This window comes from Miscanthus floridulus, chromosome 16 (assembly GCF_019320115.1).
Source record: "Miscanthus floridulus cultivar M001 chromosome 16, ASM1932011v1, whole genome shotgun sequence".
NCBI classification, from domain to species: domain Eukaryota; kingdom Viridiplantae; phylum Streptophyta; class Magnoliopsida; order Poales; family Poaceae; genus Miscanthus; species Miscanthus floridulus.
This window is the reverse complement of record NC_089595.1, coordinates 101,159,942-101,177,961: the sequence shown is the minus strand read 5'-3', so window position 1 is coordinate 101,177,961 and position 18,020 is coordinate 101,159,942. Positions and strand designations below refer to the sequence as shown.

Sequence of the window (18,020 nt, the reverse complement as noted above, 5' to 3'; positions counted from 1 at the left end):
GTAACATCCAAGAAGCGGAAGTACCCCGACGCAGAGACAGCGAGAGCAGCAGCTGTTGTAGAGGCCGCAAAGCGTGCCGAGAGAGGTGGTACCCGCAGCGGAGTTGTCATTGCAGATCAGCCAGTTTCACCCGCAGTCAGAGCTGCAATTGAGGAGGTTGAGCGTTGTCACGGTAGTCCAGCCGGGACTGCCATGCTTGCAGGATGACGGGTTGCCATTGAGGAGGGTCCGTCAGCACAGCAGCAGCCCCCACCAGCAGAGCCTCAGACAGCCCAGGAGACTTAGGAGAGTCAGGAGACCGAGCCGGCACCTCAGCTACGCCGCTTGAGTCGTACCGGTTCTGTAGTTCCACCGAGGCCAGTTACACAGCGCAGGGGTTCACGCCCTCCGCCCAGACCATAGGGTCCGCCTCCAGTGGTTCACCTCGACTTGAGGGTCGCTACAGCCAGGCAGGTTCAGCAGCTGCGGTTTGTTGAGTTTGAGGTTTGGTTTCCTCTGAGGAGAGATGAGAGAGCAGCTGAGGGGTTCTACACGCCACTGCAGGAGGATTTCTACAATGCATATCTCAACAGTGGGGCAGTGTTCAGATCACAGAGGGTCTGTCAGATAGAGTCCATTGTGGCAGCAGCCGGAGAGGGCATTCGGCAATACTTGTCATATTTGCCAGGACTGTCAGATCTAATTGGACGGACAGGGATATATGTACCTTCTTGGGTTCGTCAGTTTTATGCCTCGCTCTACATCGATCCTCATCACAGATTCATTCACTTTGCCTTCAACGGCAAAGACTACAGAGTGACTAGTGGCAGAGCCAGGGAGATACTGAGACTACAGGAGCAGCCTGTAAAGATGCATGAGGTTTGCTATGGACAGCAGGGGCCTCCCAGGCGTCCTCATGGAGGGCATGTGCCCCCTACAGATTTAGTGCGGCATTGCTTCAAGGAGCCTTTTGGTGAGGGGTCGAGCAGGAACCCTAGTGACTTGACTCCTACAGCGAGGATACTAGAGGCCATCATCAGGAGGACACTGCTTCCCAGGTTAGGATACAGGGAGGGCCTGACTCGCTTATAGCTCTGGCTTCTCAATGCCATCATGCAGATGATAGTGTTTGACATCTGGGACCTCCTTCTTTCAGAGATGGAGGATACTATAGCTGAGGGATTCAAGGGTCGCAGGCAGCTTCCATATGCTCACTGGATCACGTTCCTCATCCGCGGAGTTGTGATTGATAAGCCCCCTGGCATGATGGATGAGTATACAGGTGCCACTACAGAGTTCCCAGCTTACAACCTATCACAGAGGATCAGACACGCCACTCCTTAGGCACCCAGTCAGCCTAGCCGTCGCCCCGACGTGCCAGAGTCTGCAGCTCAGCAGGACGAGATCATCAGAGGGATTGCAGCCACTGAGGAGGAGGAGCTAGAGGCACAGCAGGAGGTGAGTACAGTGACAGCTCCGACGACGACTACCAGCCTATACCTCAGATGCCTCCACATAGACACGATGCAGAGGCAGGTAGCTCCAGTTCTGCTCCACCTGCTCCACAGACAGACCCCGCTCTCATTGCTATTCTTGAGCGGATGCAGCAGGATCAGACACGACAGGCACAGGAGACAGCTACAAACTTCGCACAGTTTCAGGCTCGTCAGGACGAATTTCAGCGGCAGCAGCAGCTCCTTCAGCACCAGCAGTTACTTATGCAGCAGCAGCTCATGGGATTCATGCAGCATGTAGTGACAGCCATTGGGATCCCACTGCCACAGACTTCGCCCCAGCTTGCACAGCCTCCTACCACTTCGACGACTCCAGCAGTATAGCCCATCGGGCTTCAGAGTCAGGGACAGCCTCCAGCTTAGTTTCCGTCACCTCCTGTACAGGTGTCCCAGTGGTTAGCCTCACCTGGTGTAGCCCCGCAGTTCACTCCTTATCACACGGGTTTCTCACCAGAGCAGACTTCCTCACTATTCGTGCCTGAGTCGTCCGTCTCCAGGAGTCTTGGAGCATCTTTCAGCGAGTTGACTGGCATGCCTACTCCGCCTCACATGCATACTGCCGATCCGTCTACAGCAGCTCCAGCTATCATGACTACTCAGAGGCTCCCCTCATCTGTCGCCTCGTCAGATCCTACGACAGACATACTTGCAGCTTCACAGGCAGCACCAGCCCCAGCTTAGACCCAGACCGCTTCAGCGACACTTCCTGCTTCAGAGGGTCAGTCAGTTCAGAGCTCAGGGTCAGATGATGATGGCGCCCAGTTCCATCTTGCTCCACGTACTTCAGCGCCCGACTCGTCCGCTGCAGCCCCGCCGACCGACCCTTAGGTTTTGGTGTTTGACGCCAAAGGGGGAGAGGGTTTGAGTATGTAGACTTAGGGGGAGCGAGTTTCAGGGGGAGCTAGTTATCTAGTATTAGCTTATTATATACATTTGGAGTTTTATTTGTGTGATACACTATTACTTATGCATTCGTGTGTTTACTTTCATACATACTATTATATATATGTGATAGTGCTATCTATGTGATTGTGATATTTGACATGTGTGATTCCTACTTTGCTTTATCTATATGTCATATCATTTGTGGAATGCTCATTTGCTTTTGCTTCCGCGTTTATACTTTGAAGCAAATGAGCTTTGTTATTAGTACTCATGCTTAATTCATATTCTTTGAGTACATTGTGTTGGCTTGGGTCATATAAGCGTGACTAACTCTTTTGTTCTCATTGATAAAAGCTTATATGAACCAAGTCCGTCAAAAACCTCACTCCATAACATACTTGAGGTGGTATTGTCATCAATCACCAAAAAGGGGGAGATTGAAAGCATCTAGGCCCCTAATTGGATTTCGGTGATTAATGTCAATACAAGATTACTGTGACTAACGTGTGTTTTGCAGAAACAATTAAGTTAGGTCATGGTAATGGAGATCGATTGGGCAATCGAGGTTGTCATGCCCCTACGATGGAAATCGTTTCGGTTTTCAAAGGTTGGACGACAAGGTTAAGGATAACTAGTTCTAAGTGTCGATTGGAGTTGGAGAGACACTTAGAGTAGTTTAGGACTTTGTTTTTTCCTTTGGCCGTACTATGAAGGGGGGTATGAATGGGTAGCTTGACCTAGTTGAGTCTAGTGAGTTAGGTGTGGTGCACACTTGTTAAAACTAGCTCTAGGTAGCTCCTATGAATGCCTAAGATCTTTTAGAGCAAACTTCATTCACATATGTTCGGAAGTTGGAAGTGAATGGAGGGTCAAACACTGACCGGACGCTGGCTCCGGTGCGACCGGACGCTGGCCACAGGGTCCGGTCAGTTCATTTGACCGTGAAGATCAAGTCTGGTGTAACCGGACGCTGGGAGGTCATGTGACCGGACGCTGAGGGCCAGCGTCCGGTCGACTCCAGTAAGGGTCCAGACTTGGGAAAGAGTGACCGGACACGTCCGGTCAGTGTGACCGGACCCTGTGTATCTAGCGTCCGGTCATTTACAGTAAGCATCCAAGAGCGACCGGACGCGTCCGGTCGGTACTGACAGCGTCCGGTCATCACTTGAAAACTGATTCACGGGTTGAACTGACCGGAGCGTCCGGTCATCACGACCGGAGCGTCCGGTCATCCCGCAGAGGCTCATAACGGTTCGTTTTTTAGGCTGGCTTATAAATAGAAGCTCCACTCGTGAGTGGAGTATCTTTTGCTCATTCCAACAGCTGAGAAACACGTTTGTGAGTGCCAAGAAGAGCAAGGTCCTAGTGAGGTGTTTGTGATTTGAGAATCCAAGAGAGTAGCCTCACTAGCAAATCAAGAGTAGCGAAGTGTGCATCCATCTTCTCATTAGGCTTCGCGTGGTCAAGTGAGAGTTCGTGCTTGTTACTCTTGGTGATCACCATCACCTAGACGGCTTGGTGGTGATTGGAAGTTTGGTGTTCACCCGGCGGAGCTTGTGGGTGACCCAACTCAAGTTGTGAGCGGCTTTGGGTGATTCGCCGCGACGGAGTGTCGAAGAATCAACCCATAGAGAGCACTTGATCCTTGCGCGGATCAAGGGGGAGCTACACCCTTGCGCGGGTGCTCCAACGAGGACTAGTGGGGAGTGGCGACTCTCCGATACCTCAGCAAAACATCGCCGCGTTCCTTTCTCTCTCTATTTACTTTGAGCACTTACTTTGAGCATTTACTTTGAGCAATTCAATACTTGTTTTTACTTCCATAAGAATTGCTTGCTAGAGTAAGTTTGGAACTTAGGTTGAGAGGTTGTTGTGCATTAGTTTGATATAAACACTTTTCTAGGCACAAGGGGTTAATTGGGCTATCCGTAGGATTTGATTATTGTAAGAAAATTTAGAATTAGCCCAATTCACCCCCCCCCCTCTCTTGGGCATCTTGATCCTTTCAATCAGTTACCTGGGAAGTGCTCAAGGCTGCTGGTGTTGCTGAGTCTTACCTGATGAAGGAGCTGAAACCTTTCTGGGATGTAATAGGGTGTGGGTCTTTAGTAATGGTCTTAGTGCCTGCTTCTGGAGTTTACTTTGTACTTTGTCTTTTTTGGTTGGTTGCCTGGTAGTGGCTGGGTGAGTGTTCACCGTCTGCCAGTTGGGATTGGACGCTCTTTGAGCTAACTGTGCTGTGAAACTTTGGTCTTTTGATAATTTTGAAAGGCCGGGGCGTTATGCCCTTGAACTCTAAAAAAAGCTAGCAAACCTAGGCGCATGTAGTTATGTTATGGGTTCATTGTTGTGCATCAAATGGAAAACCCTAGGTTTAGGGTTTAATGTTAATTGCTTTCGGTTCTTAGAACAAAATTGGTTGTATTGTAGTTATGGTTCGCATTGACATTTATTTATGATGTTTTGAGTTTTGTTTGTTAAATTACATCCGTTTTGTTAGATGCAAGAAATGTTTCGGGAGAAGTTTTGGCGAAAACAGGGTCGTCCTCGAGAATTATACCCCGACGCGTCTAGTAAAGATGCCCCCGTCCCTCCTGACCTCTATGTACCTAACTGTGATTGTGGTTTCCCGGCCCATGTTTTTCAATCAAAACATCCGGACACAGCGGCGTGTTGCTTCTACATATGCAATCGTTTTAATGTAAGAAATTGTTTCCACTATCCTTTTTCTTTATTTGTGTAAGTATGCTACTAATATTTTGTTGGAATCTCGTTGTGTAGGACTATGAGAGGTGCTTTTTCTTTCAATGGATCGACGGTGCAGACAAGTTTGATCCTAGGTACCTCCTTTTCGACGATTGGTTTAGAGGGAGACATCCACGTGAGCACTTCAAGCGGTGGGTTCCACCTCCCCTAACCCTCCGCCAATGATGGCTAAGGAGAAGTACCTAGCCACAGTTAGACGACTCGAGGAACCTCCTCTGTGCGATTGTGGAGATCGAGCTGTGATAAACCCCGAGAATACGTTAGTTTGTGTGTCCAAACAAGCATGAAGTAAGTGCAAAGTGTATGTGTTGAAATGATGAGCTATATGTGTTCATGTACTAATGTCTACTTATTTAGGTGTTTTCAATGGCGAAGTATCGTTTCAAGGAGTGGTTGTATGGTCCTAAGAACCAATGGCCGGAATAAACGCGAAAGGTTAAGGAAAAGAAGAAAGAAAGGGTAATTTACAAAGCACCTCCTGTCATGTGTGAATGTGGTGTTAAATCCAACTATGGCCTAGTCCCTTCAGAGCTTGGAATAGGCCATTATTGCAGCCATATGGTTGAGTATGATGAGGTTGGTTATTTTTGTGGTAAACATGAAATCGTATTTTGTTTCTTTTGCTAAGACATATATGATATAATTTTTCGTTTGAACAAAGCACTAGAAAATGCAGGTGGGAATGTTATGATGATCAAGCTAAGTTCTTGGATGAACTGAAGAAGAGGCAAGTAATTGCACGGAAGAGGGGATATAGACCTAACTACGTTAACCTATTCGTTAAACATCACAAAGAAAAGATGCGTGAATTTGCTAGACAACGCGGTATTTGTAACCAAGATCTACGGCGCCGAGCTCGGCGCCAAGGTGACTGACGCCGAGCTTCCTGCCATGTCACCTTCCACGTTCACTTCAAGCCCAGGAGCTCGGCGCCGAGACGTGTTAGCTCGGCGTCAGCATCAATGGCGCCGAGCTAAGGGTCCATATTCTGAAATCTTTCATCCAGAAGCCTATTTGTGAGAAACTTTAAAAAAATGACTAAAAAGTAAAAAATTTGGCATTGCAGCCAGGATTCCAGGAAACAGGAAGAATACTGAATACAGTGTTGTGACGCTGTTATGACGCAGCCTCTTCGGTTGGCTGGTTCGTATTATTACTGGTTCGTGAAGAAGTACTGCTGGCTGGTTTGTGTGAGAGAAAAATACTGTTCCGGCTGGAAATTTACGATCGTTTACGACAAGCCACAACCAAACGAACAAGCTGCTAATAAGAAGGGTTTCGAGAGCAGAGACCTTCAGGACTTCAATTTGATGAATCCTACTCCACTACTATTCTGTGGTGTATGTGTCCTCACTACTCAATCAAATACATGTACAAATCGAATCGATGGTGGTCGGACCTCTGGACGGTCTTGGTCTCCAGCGTAACATCTTTCAGCAACATCACTGTCTTGGCTGGGCTAGGAAGCTGCTCAACGCGACACTGCATCCAGAAAGATAGTAGGAAACTAGCTCAACGATCGACTCGAGCATGGAAAGCAATGGAGAATTCGAGTCCTCGTTACTTTTTTTCATAGATAACAACATGAGTCCTCCTTACTTGCGCAGCAGGGTTGTACACGTACCTGTAAGTTAATCAGGGGGAGGGATTAATCATAGAATGCGTGCGCTGAGCCGCTGACCTCAACCAGCAGCTTGTAGTCGACGATATACGGCGATATTGATCCAACTGACGACGACACGTCGACACCATCATACAATGGCTATGCCAAAGCCAAACCCACGAGAAAGCTAGCATTGGTGACCAGCGGCCCATGACATGAGCTCCGTGAGTTCATGTCCGTGCTTTGCTGCTCGAAATATCTTCACAGCTAAAATCAGGCAGCTGAGCATGGGTAACTGATTTGAAGCTCCCAGGAAACGTGGCATGAGCCACGGTGGGTGCCCACAGGTGCATGGTGGGGACAGTCCCCACCCAAAAAAAAAAAATCCCTCCAGTTTGCCTCTAATGTAGACACTTCTAGCCTTCTAGGTGGCTGAAGTAAACGGTGACTCGACTGAAGTTACAGGTCCAGCAACAGAAAGTGGATGTTGATGGAAAGCAAATTCTTTCCCAGAGACAGCACAGACTGATGGTATGCACAACTGATGGATACAGTTTTTTCATTTCAGAGTGTAGAAAATGCTACATACAGATACAGATGGGTAGAGTCCAAAGCGCGTGTATGAACATGCAACCCGGGTATAGCAAATAGCGTGTTTGGCTCGAGTTATGGTTACAGGGGTGAGGCGAGGTGAGGTGGGGTGAGCTGAGGCGATCAGCTGGGCGTTTTAGCATTTAAGAAAATTCCAGCTTCTGACCAGGATGAAATGTTAAGGGCGATCCATCTGGACATGGAGCCCTGACCTGTCAATCTGACCTGCAATTACCCTTTCAGAACGGGAGATGCTTCAGGTAATCAGGTACAACCCCTTGAACTGGCTGCTGGTGCTAAAATCTGGGGTACCAGAACATGCCCTTGATGCCTTGAGGATCAACTTCAAATCCCAAGTTCTTGTAGAAGTCTATAACTGCAGCCAGCAAGAACGAAAGAGTGGTAATATAAACAACCGTTAGTCCATAGAAATACTGTAGTGCTGCAATTACTAATTTTCATGATCTCCATCCACATCCTATATTTTGCACCTTGTCACAATTATAATTTTTCTTCTTCGCGTGAATAAAAAAGCAAGTGGTGCCTACAGTGTCCTTTTCCATGGTACTTGCATTATTCAGAGGATAAACGTATTTACAGATTTTGCAGCACCTATACAAATAATTTAAAGTAGAGGACAAGCCAAAGGCACATAGGAAACAGGACAAATATAATTCTAGCCAACTATTCTTCTTTGACATGGCATATAAATTCGTTTTTCTTTACATAAGATGTTGTAGAAGATTTCGAAATGTGAACCTTTATTATCTGCAAACAATGTAATGTTGTTGATGTCTCTTTGGAGCAAAGTACGAATTACTTTCTCCATGAGTGCTTTACCAAGACCCTGACCCTGAAATAATTGAAGTCTCAGCCATGTCATGATAATTCTTCTTTAATATAGCCAGCAGAAATGGTGGGATAGGATTCTCAAAAGGCAAAACAGCAGAGTTCATCAGCTCACCTGGTACGAAGGATCAACAAGAACATCCCAAATTGTAGCATTGAAGGCATGGTCTGATGTTGCTCGTGCCATCCCAATGAGCTGTTTCTTCTCTTCTCCCTCTGTCAAATAACTTCTACAAGTACACTAAGATGTTCATCATCTAGAAAAATGAATTTCTGCAAATAACCTTCAGATTAGGACACATCCTCAACTAATGCATATGATCACAGAAGAGCCTGTGATGATCAAACAATGAGGCAAGTACCTGTTTCTGAAGATCTAATTATTGAATGTAGTGTAGCAACCAAGTAGCTGTTTCTTAATGAGGCTGCTATCTTTGATAGAGGCCTGCGTGGCCATCCTACCTGTGAGATCAAATATTTAAACACATTTGTTATGGGGATCAATATTTAAAACAAATTATATTTGTCAAGAGAAGAAGCATTAAGTTCATTGACTATAACATAAAACTGAGAAATATCAAGGTTGATGAAAGATCACCTTATCGCATAAGGCTTGGAGATCATATACATCAACATCTCCAGCTGAAGAAAATAAAATCTGTTCTGTGCTTCCGTCAAGTAGTGTTCTTTCTAGGAGTACTATTTCCACAGGCAAAGGTTCTTCCACTTCAAGTGGTGCTGCTGGTGGCTCTACTGTCTCTGTACTGTTACTCTTCAAAAAGCTGAAAAACAAATACATTTCCATTTTTTGTCCATAAGATTGAAAACGAAAGGTGCGAATGCAACACTATTGAATGTCACAAATGAGATTCTAAAATTGTAAAACATGCCTAAAAAATGTGTGGTTTCAGGCTTTATGCCTACCAAAAGGTTGGGAGATATCATTGTTAGTTAAAGACAAAGGGAAATAATTAGACAGTTTCATGCTGAAAAGGAAGAAAAGAAACAATTGCATCAAACACATGTCGCTACAAGACCCAAATTCTCCAAAAGTAAACTTTACTTCAGACATGATTTGGTCCCACTACATATTTATATGGTTCTCAGGCTGACAATTAGCTAGGAGCAAATCCCTACCTGTTCAACTTTTCTTTCTCTTGCTTTATCCCAATATTGTGGGAATAAACTGTTTTTGCCTTTTGAGCTAAGGCAAGAATTTGTAAGAAGGAGAGTTTCATTTACACCAGTAGATGCAAGTTTAAGTATATAGATAACATAAAACCTAACAAAATTGTATAACTGAAGTGTTTGCAAGTGTAGCAATGTACTTTACCCAGATCTGAGAGAATCCCACAAGCCAGCCTTCAAGGACCAAGCTGATGCAGACCGTGTTTTTACTACAGTGATAGTGTGGCCGTCAGTGTTAGCTATTAGTTATCAAATTAACAGCTACGCTTCATGAACAGTCCACAAATAGTCACAGAAAACGTAATAATGAATATAAATCAGCCTACGAGCAATCAGCAGCTTTCATGTTTAACTTGCCATTGAGCTTCAGAATCTAGAGACTTTGACAGATCAATTATTATCATGATTTTGATTTCTGCACAAGTTGAAGTCTACAAAATAACTCACAAATAAGGGCACAATTTTATTTAAGAGCTAATGGTGTGACATGGTGGTACAGTGGCAATGGTGCTGACAGATCCAATGCAGGCTTCCAGATATCAACAGGAAATGCAAGAACCGAAAAAAGGGAAGTTCTGCAGATATTTAACCAGTTAACCACCGCATCAGTTCAAGGTTATATGACGTTCCACAGGTTTCAAACAACCATTCGTGATTTCATTTGGCAAACTGCCAGATTAGCCCGGTGGCACCCACGTACTTAGCTCAATTGTTAGCTTAACGTTGCGGTCGTGTACCCACTACCCAGCAACTAAACTGACTGAAGGCTGCACTAGCCTGACCAATATCAATCATTACCCATCATCACTTCTGACAATGCGGTGCGCTGCAACGCGGGGAGCGGCGCCTTACCTGCCACCCAATTACGCAGAAATCTGGGCGCGGAAACCGTGCTTTGCGCTTCGAAACGGCACGCCGTTGGGATGCGAACGCCACATCTGAAATATTCAAAAAAAAAAAATCATCAGCAGTTCAGCACTAGCAACGCTAGCAAGGGCTTTGAGGGCCAGAGGTTGGGCGCGCAGATACTAACATGGACGAGGAAGGTGCGGCGGTGAAGGTGGGAGGCATCTTTAGCGCGTGTTCGCGGGAACGGGAAGCTCGCGTGTCTCTGGGGAGTGGAGCGGGGATAGGAGACCGCGTGAGCGACGGTGGCGGAGAGGAGAGGAGAGGAGTGGAGAAGTGGGTGTTACGGGAGAGGGGAGCTCGCGGCCAGTCGTCGGCTCGTCGCGGAGGTTGGTGGATAAGGTCGTCTGGACGCAGGCCGGGTCTCCCGATTTTAACTGGGCCTGCGACTACGCGACTGCGACGATACTGTTAGGCTGGGCCCTTCGCGTAGGAAGGCCGGATGAAAAATGAGATCAGCCTGCATCTTGGCCCAAGGACAAATTTATGTACATATGACAAAAAAATAGTTGTCAAATTGTTAAGTGTGTTAATCGATAATGATAGGACACGGGCGTCCGTCCTGTCCGCACGCCACAGGCCACTCCGCCTAGCTGCTGTCGTGGATTCATCCCGTGCACGTCCGGACGCCGCAGGCCACTCCAGCTTGCTGCTACCGTCGTCTCATCCCGTGCCGCTTGCTTGCTCGCCTCTCGCCCTCGCCCATCGCGCGCCGCTTGCTCCCTCGTTGTGTGCGCCGCCCGCTCCTGCTAGTGGTGGTGGTGGTGGTGCTTGCTCCACCGTTGCGAGCGTCGTCCGCCCGCCCGAGCTAAGCCCGGTGTTGGTGGCGCTGGTGGTGGTGGTGCTCGCGCGACGCCGTTGGTGCTGGTGCTGGTGGTGCTCGTGTGCCGCCGCTCGCCGCTGGCTCTGACCCCGACGGCTGGAATCGACTGGCCCCAACCTCTCCCATGTTGCAAAACACATGTTATAAGTGTTTCACATGTTAATTCATAAGTATATTGTAAGTGTTTCATATGGATGTTGCATAAATTGGAATGGTTGTACACTTATGTTCTAAGCTTCTGTTCCCAATGTTTCATCTATTTTTTTAGACGTATGTTGCAAGTGTGTTTATATGAATGTTGCATATGTATCACACATATGTTGTAAGTGTTTTATCTGAATGTTGCGTATGTTTACAATGGTTTCAAGTGATTCCAGATGTTTTTGCAAGTGTTTCAAATGTTTCATTTGTCTTCAGACATATGTTGCAAGACAAATGTTTTAAAAATAAAAAGTGCTGCATCTCCCTCCTCGTCTGTTGTTGCCTTGCCTCGGTGTCAGGCGCTGGAAGCGAGCGCAGGCGAAGGCGGTCCCTATGGGTGCAGACGGTCCCATGTGCATGTGCAGTAGCAGGCGTGGTCGTGCAACAACATGTAGCATGCGAAGCAGCAGCAGTCGGGCATGCATCAGCAATAGGTGGGCACGTAGCAGTAGCATGCTTGGGCGAGTTGGCGCAGCAGACGCGGGTAGGTGGAGCAGGCGAGGCACGCGCAGCAGGCAGGGTAGGTGTGGGCGTTCGATCGTGCTAGAGCCACGCCAATCCTTAATTATTTTCAACTTGCTAAATGCTAGGGAACAAATTTTTTATCTTTGTCTTGACAATAATTAATTATTAAAAATGAAAATCAAGTAAAAGAAAAAAAAGTGATGGGTTGAATAAATGACGATAGCTAGGACAAAAGCTATCTAGGACTGGTCGGTCACAGCCGGACCGGGGCATGGCACATCGCCGGGGATAGAAGCAGGCAAGCAAAAAAAAAATGCATGAGCCATGGAATTTCCTCAGCTCCGGCGTGCATAGCGCGGGTGAGGGGTGGCGCCGGAGAAGGGGCTGCCGGGGAGGGAGTCGCCGGAGAAGCACTTTCACCGCCGGGAAGGGGCCGCCGGAGAAGGAGTCGCTCGTGCAGAACTTGTCACGTGCGGCGAGGAGACCTAAGGAAAATAGGTAGCCATTTTTGTTGGGTCAACAGAAGTAGTTAGTCTAGTAGGTAGCCGGAATGCGTTTTTTTCTCTCCACTATCTAAATTGGAGATAGGTCGCCTATTCAAGTTGCTCCGGAACAAGATCGATAGGCTTGTTAGAGCATCTCCAATAGTTTCAAAAAAGCAATTGGTAAATCAACTAACTTTTCAAGCGGCTAAAAGTAGTTAGGAGCATATTTGTTGGGTTCCTCCAAAAGTAAATATACTCCTAGAAGACAATTTTATTTTAGGATGTCGGACTATTTCTAAATTATCTAAACCACTTTTATATATTTTTTCTTTTATATTTGCATCAGGAACCTGCCGTGTCACTCTTTATTCTTTGGAGAGTAGTTTTTTCGATCCTGCCCGAAAAGTCTAGATTGAGAGTGGACTTTGAAAACTCTTGGAGGTGAAGGTTTGACTTGAGCTTCTAAAACAATCAGCTCACGAGCCTTGAGCTTCTCCCCTACTACCTAATGTCTACTTTGGGCCGTCTGTAACTATCCATAAAGTACACTTGACGAACAGTACAGGTCCATCAGATTTCAAGAAGTAATACAGAGTTACAGACGCTGACAACTGGACTCAAAAATAAAATATAAAATGTTGGCAACTTCTTCTCGGCGAAACATTACAACTTTTTTGTGTTCTCCTCAGTGAAACATTACAACTTTTTTGCTACATGCTACACTTCAGAAAGGAGATTTACTGTCTCGAAGGAAAGAAGAAGAAGAAGAAGCAGCAGATCACTCGATCAGTTGTTGAGCATTCTGTCAGTCATTCAAGATATCACTGGCAAAGAAACAACCGAGTACCAAGTCATGAGGAACCGCTTCTGATTTATTTCAGAAAAGAATAGATCAGAATAAAAAAAAATATTAGGATACTTGGTGGCAGAAGAGTTTCTTCCTGATCTGCAAGAGGAAGTCAGGGACATCATGAATCTCTGCCAATTGCACACAAACTGCTTGCAATGCAGGAGGAAATCTATAAGGTAAGTAGAAAACAACCATCACCGACACACCTCAGGAAGCTTTTGCCTGAAGGAGACGCCGAGCCTGGCGTCCAGCGTGTTGTCGCAGACGATCTTGCCGTCCTGGGACGCGAGCACCACGCCGCCGGAGCTGTTTGTTCGTCATCAGAAGCATCAGTTCATCGCGCAGCTCGTCACTATATATTCCGCGCGCAGCGAAGGCGGTTTCGTAATGGCGGCAGCATCATGTAAATGTAACGTCGTCAGTAAGTACCAGGATGGCCCGGGCGCGTCGCGGCTGCTCCTCTGCGGCGGGAGGTAGACCTTGCCGTCGATGATGACCTTGGGGAGGTTGACCTTGGCCTTCTCGGCGTACTCCTTCTTGGCCACCTCCAGCACCGCCTCCACCAGGCTCCGGTCCGCCTCTCGGCACCGCAGCACCAGCGCCGGCTCCCTCAGGCGAAGCAGGCTCTGATCCGATCCATCCCATCGCCGCCGTTAGATTCAAATAGTGCTCAGCAGATTAATTAATTGGCACGCCAACAACGCAACGCAACCGACCTGCACGATGAGGCCCTTGAGGACCCTCTTGTAGGCGTTGGCGTCCTTGGTGACGCGGAGCAGCGCGTCGCCGGCGCTCTCCTTCATCCCGGTGACCACGTCGTCCTGCGCCTGCAGCAGCTTGATGCGCGCCGCGTTCAGCTCCGTCGAGTACTCGCTGCATGCACGCGCGCGCGTCGAAGCAGGATGGATAACCATTACCAGCGTGGATTTTGCATCGATGAATGAATGAATGAATGATGAGATGCTAAAAATGAATAGATCGATCGATCATCGATCTGCTCACATCTTCCTGCGGACGTCCACCTGCTTCTCCTTCCGCTCGTACTCCTGCCTCACCCTCCGTTTCTCCGACTCCACCAGCTGCAGCTTCTCGATGCTGAACTCCTGCATGCATTCATGCAGACGTTTCAGTCGTCTAAATGATGGGATGATCGCAAAAGGAAGGGAAAGAAGGAATCGGAGAATTTACGAGCACGAGATTTGAGATCTAAGTATGTTGGGATGTGGCGAAGACGAGAGTCAGTAGTACGGACCTCCTCGGCGGCAACAGTGATCTCGCTGGCTTTCTCGTCGGCCTCCTGCAGGATGAACCGGACCATCTGCTGCACCTGCTTCCCGACGTCGGCATCGTTCATCTTGGCTGCTTGTTGGCTACAAACTCAACCGATCGACGTGTGATTCCTGCGATCAAGAGAACTTGGTTCCTCGCTCGAGCGAAATAGAATTTAGCCCCGAAAGGTTTGTTGTCCCTTGTGCCTCCGATCCTTCGGCTTGGATGGATGAGAATGAGACCAAGAAGAAGGAAGGCCTACGCGGAGTTCGGATCTGTGAGAGCGTGGCGCGTGGGTGTGCGCGGGACTGGGGGAAGAAGAGGAAGCGACGTGAGGTCGGAAGTGTTCGTTACCTTCCGCGCTATATTTGGCATTGTGCGTGCGTGCAGACATAACCTGTAGTTTCACTGCTCGATAAAATTGCTAGATCGTTTAGATTTTGAAGGTTTTTTTTGGAAGAAAAATATAAAAAATTATGATCTTCTTCCTGAGTCTTTTATTATATATCCCTCGATGAATTCTCTCATCTGTCCCTCTCTTGAGTGAAAACTTGCAACTTGCAAGGTCCTATTTCCTCCAAAGAGCAGCTCCATTAAGAAAAAGGTCTATTTTGCCTCCCTTAACTATCTCAAAAGTCAGTTTTTCCTCCCTGAACTAGAAAACCGGACATAACTCATCCCGCATCTTTTTAAACCGGACATATGACCTCTCTGGCTGTTTCTCTAGGTGGTTTTTCTTTTTTTTTCTTTTACATTTATTTTGGCTGAATCTTTGAAAATCATAATAAATTATAGAAAAATCATAAAATGAAAAATTAAATTTTGTTGGACTCCACGTGATTAGATCTACACAGTAAACATATGATATGGTATGCTTTAGTACAAAATTTTTGCTTTAGCTTTAGATCTGTGCTTTTCTGTGATTAATTCACAGCTGCAGTTTCTGTGGTCCTATTGTGATGAAAATTTTATAGTGGACTAATCATTGTATGCTTAAGATGTAGTAAAAATTTTATGCTCATTGGATCATGTATAATTGAGTTATAGACTTATTCAGGTTTATGCTTATTAAATAGTTTTAAAATAATTAAAAGTGTGTATGTTCCCTGTGTAATTTTCTCTTTGAAAACATGATTATGTTAAGTGTTCATAAGATATAACAATAGTAATATTACATAAAGAACACATATTTTCTATTTTTACACACTTTGAGCTATTTAAAAACTATTTAATAAGCATAAACCTGAATAAATCTATAACTCAGTCATACATGATCCAATGAGCATGAGATTTTTACTACATCTCAAGCATACAATTATCAGTCCACCATAAAAAATTCACCATAATAGGAGCACAGAAACTACAGTTATGAATTAATCACAGAAAAGCATAGATCTAAAGTTAAAGTAAAAATTTTGTACTAAAAATATCATATCGTATGTTTATTGTGTAGATCTACTCATGTAGAGTTCAACAAAATTAGATTTTCTATTTTATGATTTTTCTGTAGTTTACTGTGATTTTTCAATGATTCGGTCGAAATAAATATAAAAAGAAAAAAGAAAACCCACCTAAAGAAACAACTAGGAGGTCATATGTCCGGTTTGAAAAGATGGCGGAGGAGTTATATCCAGTTTTCTAGTTAAGGGAGAAAAAACTGACTTTTACGATAGTTAATAGAGGAAAAGTAGACTTTTTCTGCTCTGTTACACTGGGCCCAACAACGAGAGGATGACCTTCCTAATTCTATGGGCTGCGGACACACGTTTTGCGCTTGTCCCGGTTTGCTGGTGCCAGCCCATTGGCTCTTGGACGGATTTTACTACTGGGCCAAAACGGCCCGAACCTTTGTGGCCCATTTCGTCTACGCGCTCACACCTTCGCTCTCGTTTTCCTCCCTCTCGCTCTCGCCGCCGGCTCGGCGTCGGGCGCGCAGGGCAATGCCGCAATGGAGGCCGACAGGACGTGGCGGCGTTGCGCGCCGCCGGGTCGGAGGTTTCGTCGCAATCGGGTTTATCGACCACGAAGGCCGAGGTCTCCAAGCACCATGTGGTGACTTTCTATTCTACCCACTTTGCTGGCTCACTGAATATGACGGCCGCTTCCTTCATTTTCAGTGATGCTGCGAAGCTTTCTGACGTACAGTACGCAGGACTCCCTGTTGGCTGGGCATATAAGTCATACTTTTTCAGTCAATAAATAATATTTTTTTCTCACAACAAATCAGCCAACGGTATTTTCAGCTATGGCTTATCAGCGAAGCGAACAGGGGCGGTGGAGAGGTGGGGTTGTTGGATTATTCTGCATGGGTGTGGTCTCACGGACATCCCATGCCTGCAAGGTGTTTGGGTAAATTCCGGTATGCCATTGATTTTCTTTATGCTAGTTGCTGACATCCTAATCCTATGCACGGCAGGCTTCTTGTACATGATCCTCGTTGGCTCCACCTCCACGCGGTTTAGAGCCCATTTCTCAGTGTGAATACGCAGACAGATAAGTAAGCCCGTTCTTCCGGTATATGTTTGTGGAATTGACAACGCCATACAGGTTGCCTTCAATGTTTTTTTTTTTTCTGTTGTGTGCTCCATTTTTTAACTCTCTTGGATAACATTTTAGAACTGGCATTACACACTTCTAGGGTCTTTGACTACTTGTAGAACATTGATTGATGTGGCACAATGGCGATCCTGTGTATTTTGAACATTGGTATAGCGACATTATAGTTTAGGATAAATGTCAGGCTCTCGTTTGGCACAAAGAGCTGTTCTGTTGAGCGTCGACTTTGACTTCAAATAAATAGAAGAGTTTTAACTCATCAACTAACCATATGTCTGGAGAAACGAGATCTTCTCAGCCGATCATAGGCATTAATCAATTGTCCATGAGTATCGCCTGGTCATGAAGCCAGTATGTTTTTCTTTCCTAGATTGAAGCAATCATTGAATTTTGTCTCTGCAATCACTTAACTCAGTCCATGGCATATAAAGTAGCTGAAACATGTCTATGGGTTATGTACTTCAAAGCTGTCCCTCCTACTCTGAGTGCAAAGACACATCTGCCACCTTAATCTCAGAAGCCTGGAGGTGCTTTGTCTATACAGGAGTAACTCTGATTGGTAGTAGAAGTTGCATCAGGGATGGAGAACCAAGGATGTCAACATGTTTATGGAAATGGAACCAGCATCATACATAGCTTGCTTCATGACCCAGGGGCCGTGTGTTCAGTGTTGAGGCCTTAATGGTTGTGGAAATGGCCCTCTTATGGTTCATTGCTGCTCTTGGATCCTTCTGTCGTCAATCAAGCAGCAGGTGCATTAGAACTCTTGTGTGGGCTGCATACACACTATTGTTTCTCATCTTTACATACATGATTGGGTTCATGCAGTCATCATCCATCAAGATTGACCTGTATCCTGTATGGGCTATATCATTCTTTGCAGTGCTTGGGTGCACCAACTCTATCACCACTTTTGAACTTGATGACAACAAGCAATGGATGAAACACTATATTCAGTTAATTCTCTACTACACATATGTTTCTGTTTTGCTTCAGCACATGTCAGATGCTTTTGTAGTTACCAGTGTCACTCTTCTATTCACTGTAACCATCTACAAGAACTTTATACGAATACAAGCTTGTGTACTGG

At 46.1% G+C, this 18,020-nt stretch overlaps 2 protein-coding genes across 3 annotated transcripts; both read right to left on the bottom strand.

Moving 5' to 3' along the window:
• Positions 1-7,279: 7,279 nt before the first annotated feature.
• LOC136513438 (serotonin N-acetyltransferase 1, chloroplastic-like) lies at positions 7,280-10,593 on the bottom strand. Of its 2 annotated transcripts, none has more exons than XM_066507441.1 (8): positions 10,409-10,593; positions 10,174-10,313; positions 9,521-9,584; positions 8,786-8,969; positions 8,550-8,649; positions 8,303-8,403; positions 8,098-8,191; positions 7,280-7,714 (listed from the first exon to the last, which is right to left on the bottom strand). In XM_066507441.1, the coding sequence occupies exons 1-8, from the start codon at positions 10,444-10,446 to the stop codon at positions 7,635-7,637; spliced, it is 801 nt and encodes a 266-aa protein (XP_066363538.1). In that variant the 5' UTR covers positions 10,447-10,593; the 3' UTR covers positions 7,280-7,634. The 2 variants fall into 2 exon arrangements, with proteins under 2 accessions (XP_066363538.1, XP_066363539.1); XM_066507442.1 differs by having other exon boundaries at positions 10,228-10,313.
• A 2,217-nt stretch (positions 10,594-12,810) lies between these two features.
• On the bottom strand, positions 12,811-14,693 carry LOC136513439 (V-type proton ATPase subunit E-like). The gene is made up of 6 exons (XM_066507443.1): positions 14,358-14,693; positions 14,108-14,208; positions 13,822-13,978; positions 13,535-13,731; positions 13,312-13,411; positions 12,811-13,201 (listed from the first exon to the last, which is right to left on the bottom strand). Exons 1-6 carry the CDS (start codon positions 14,457-14,459, stop codon positions 13,166-13,168), a joined length of 693 nt encoding a protein of 230 aa, XP_066363540.1. The 5' UTR covers positions 14,460-14,693; the 3' UTR covers positions 12,811-13,165.
• Between the last annotated feature and the right edge of the window lie 3,327 nt (positions 14,694-18,020).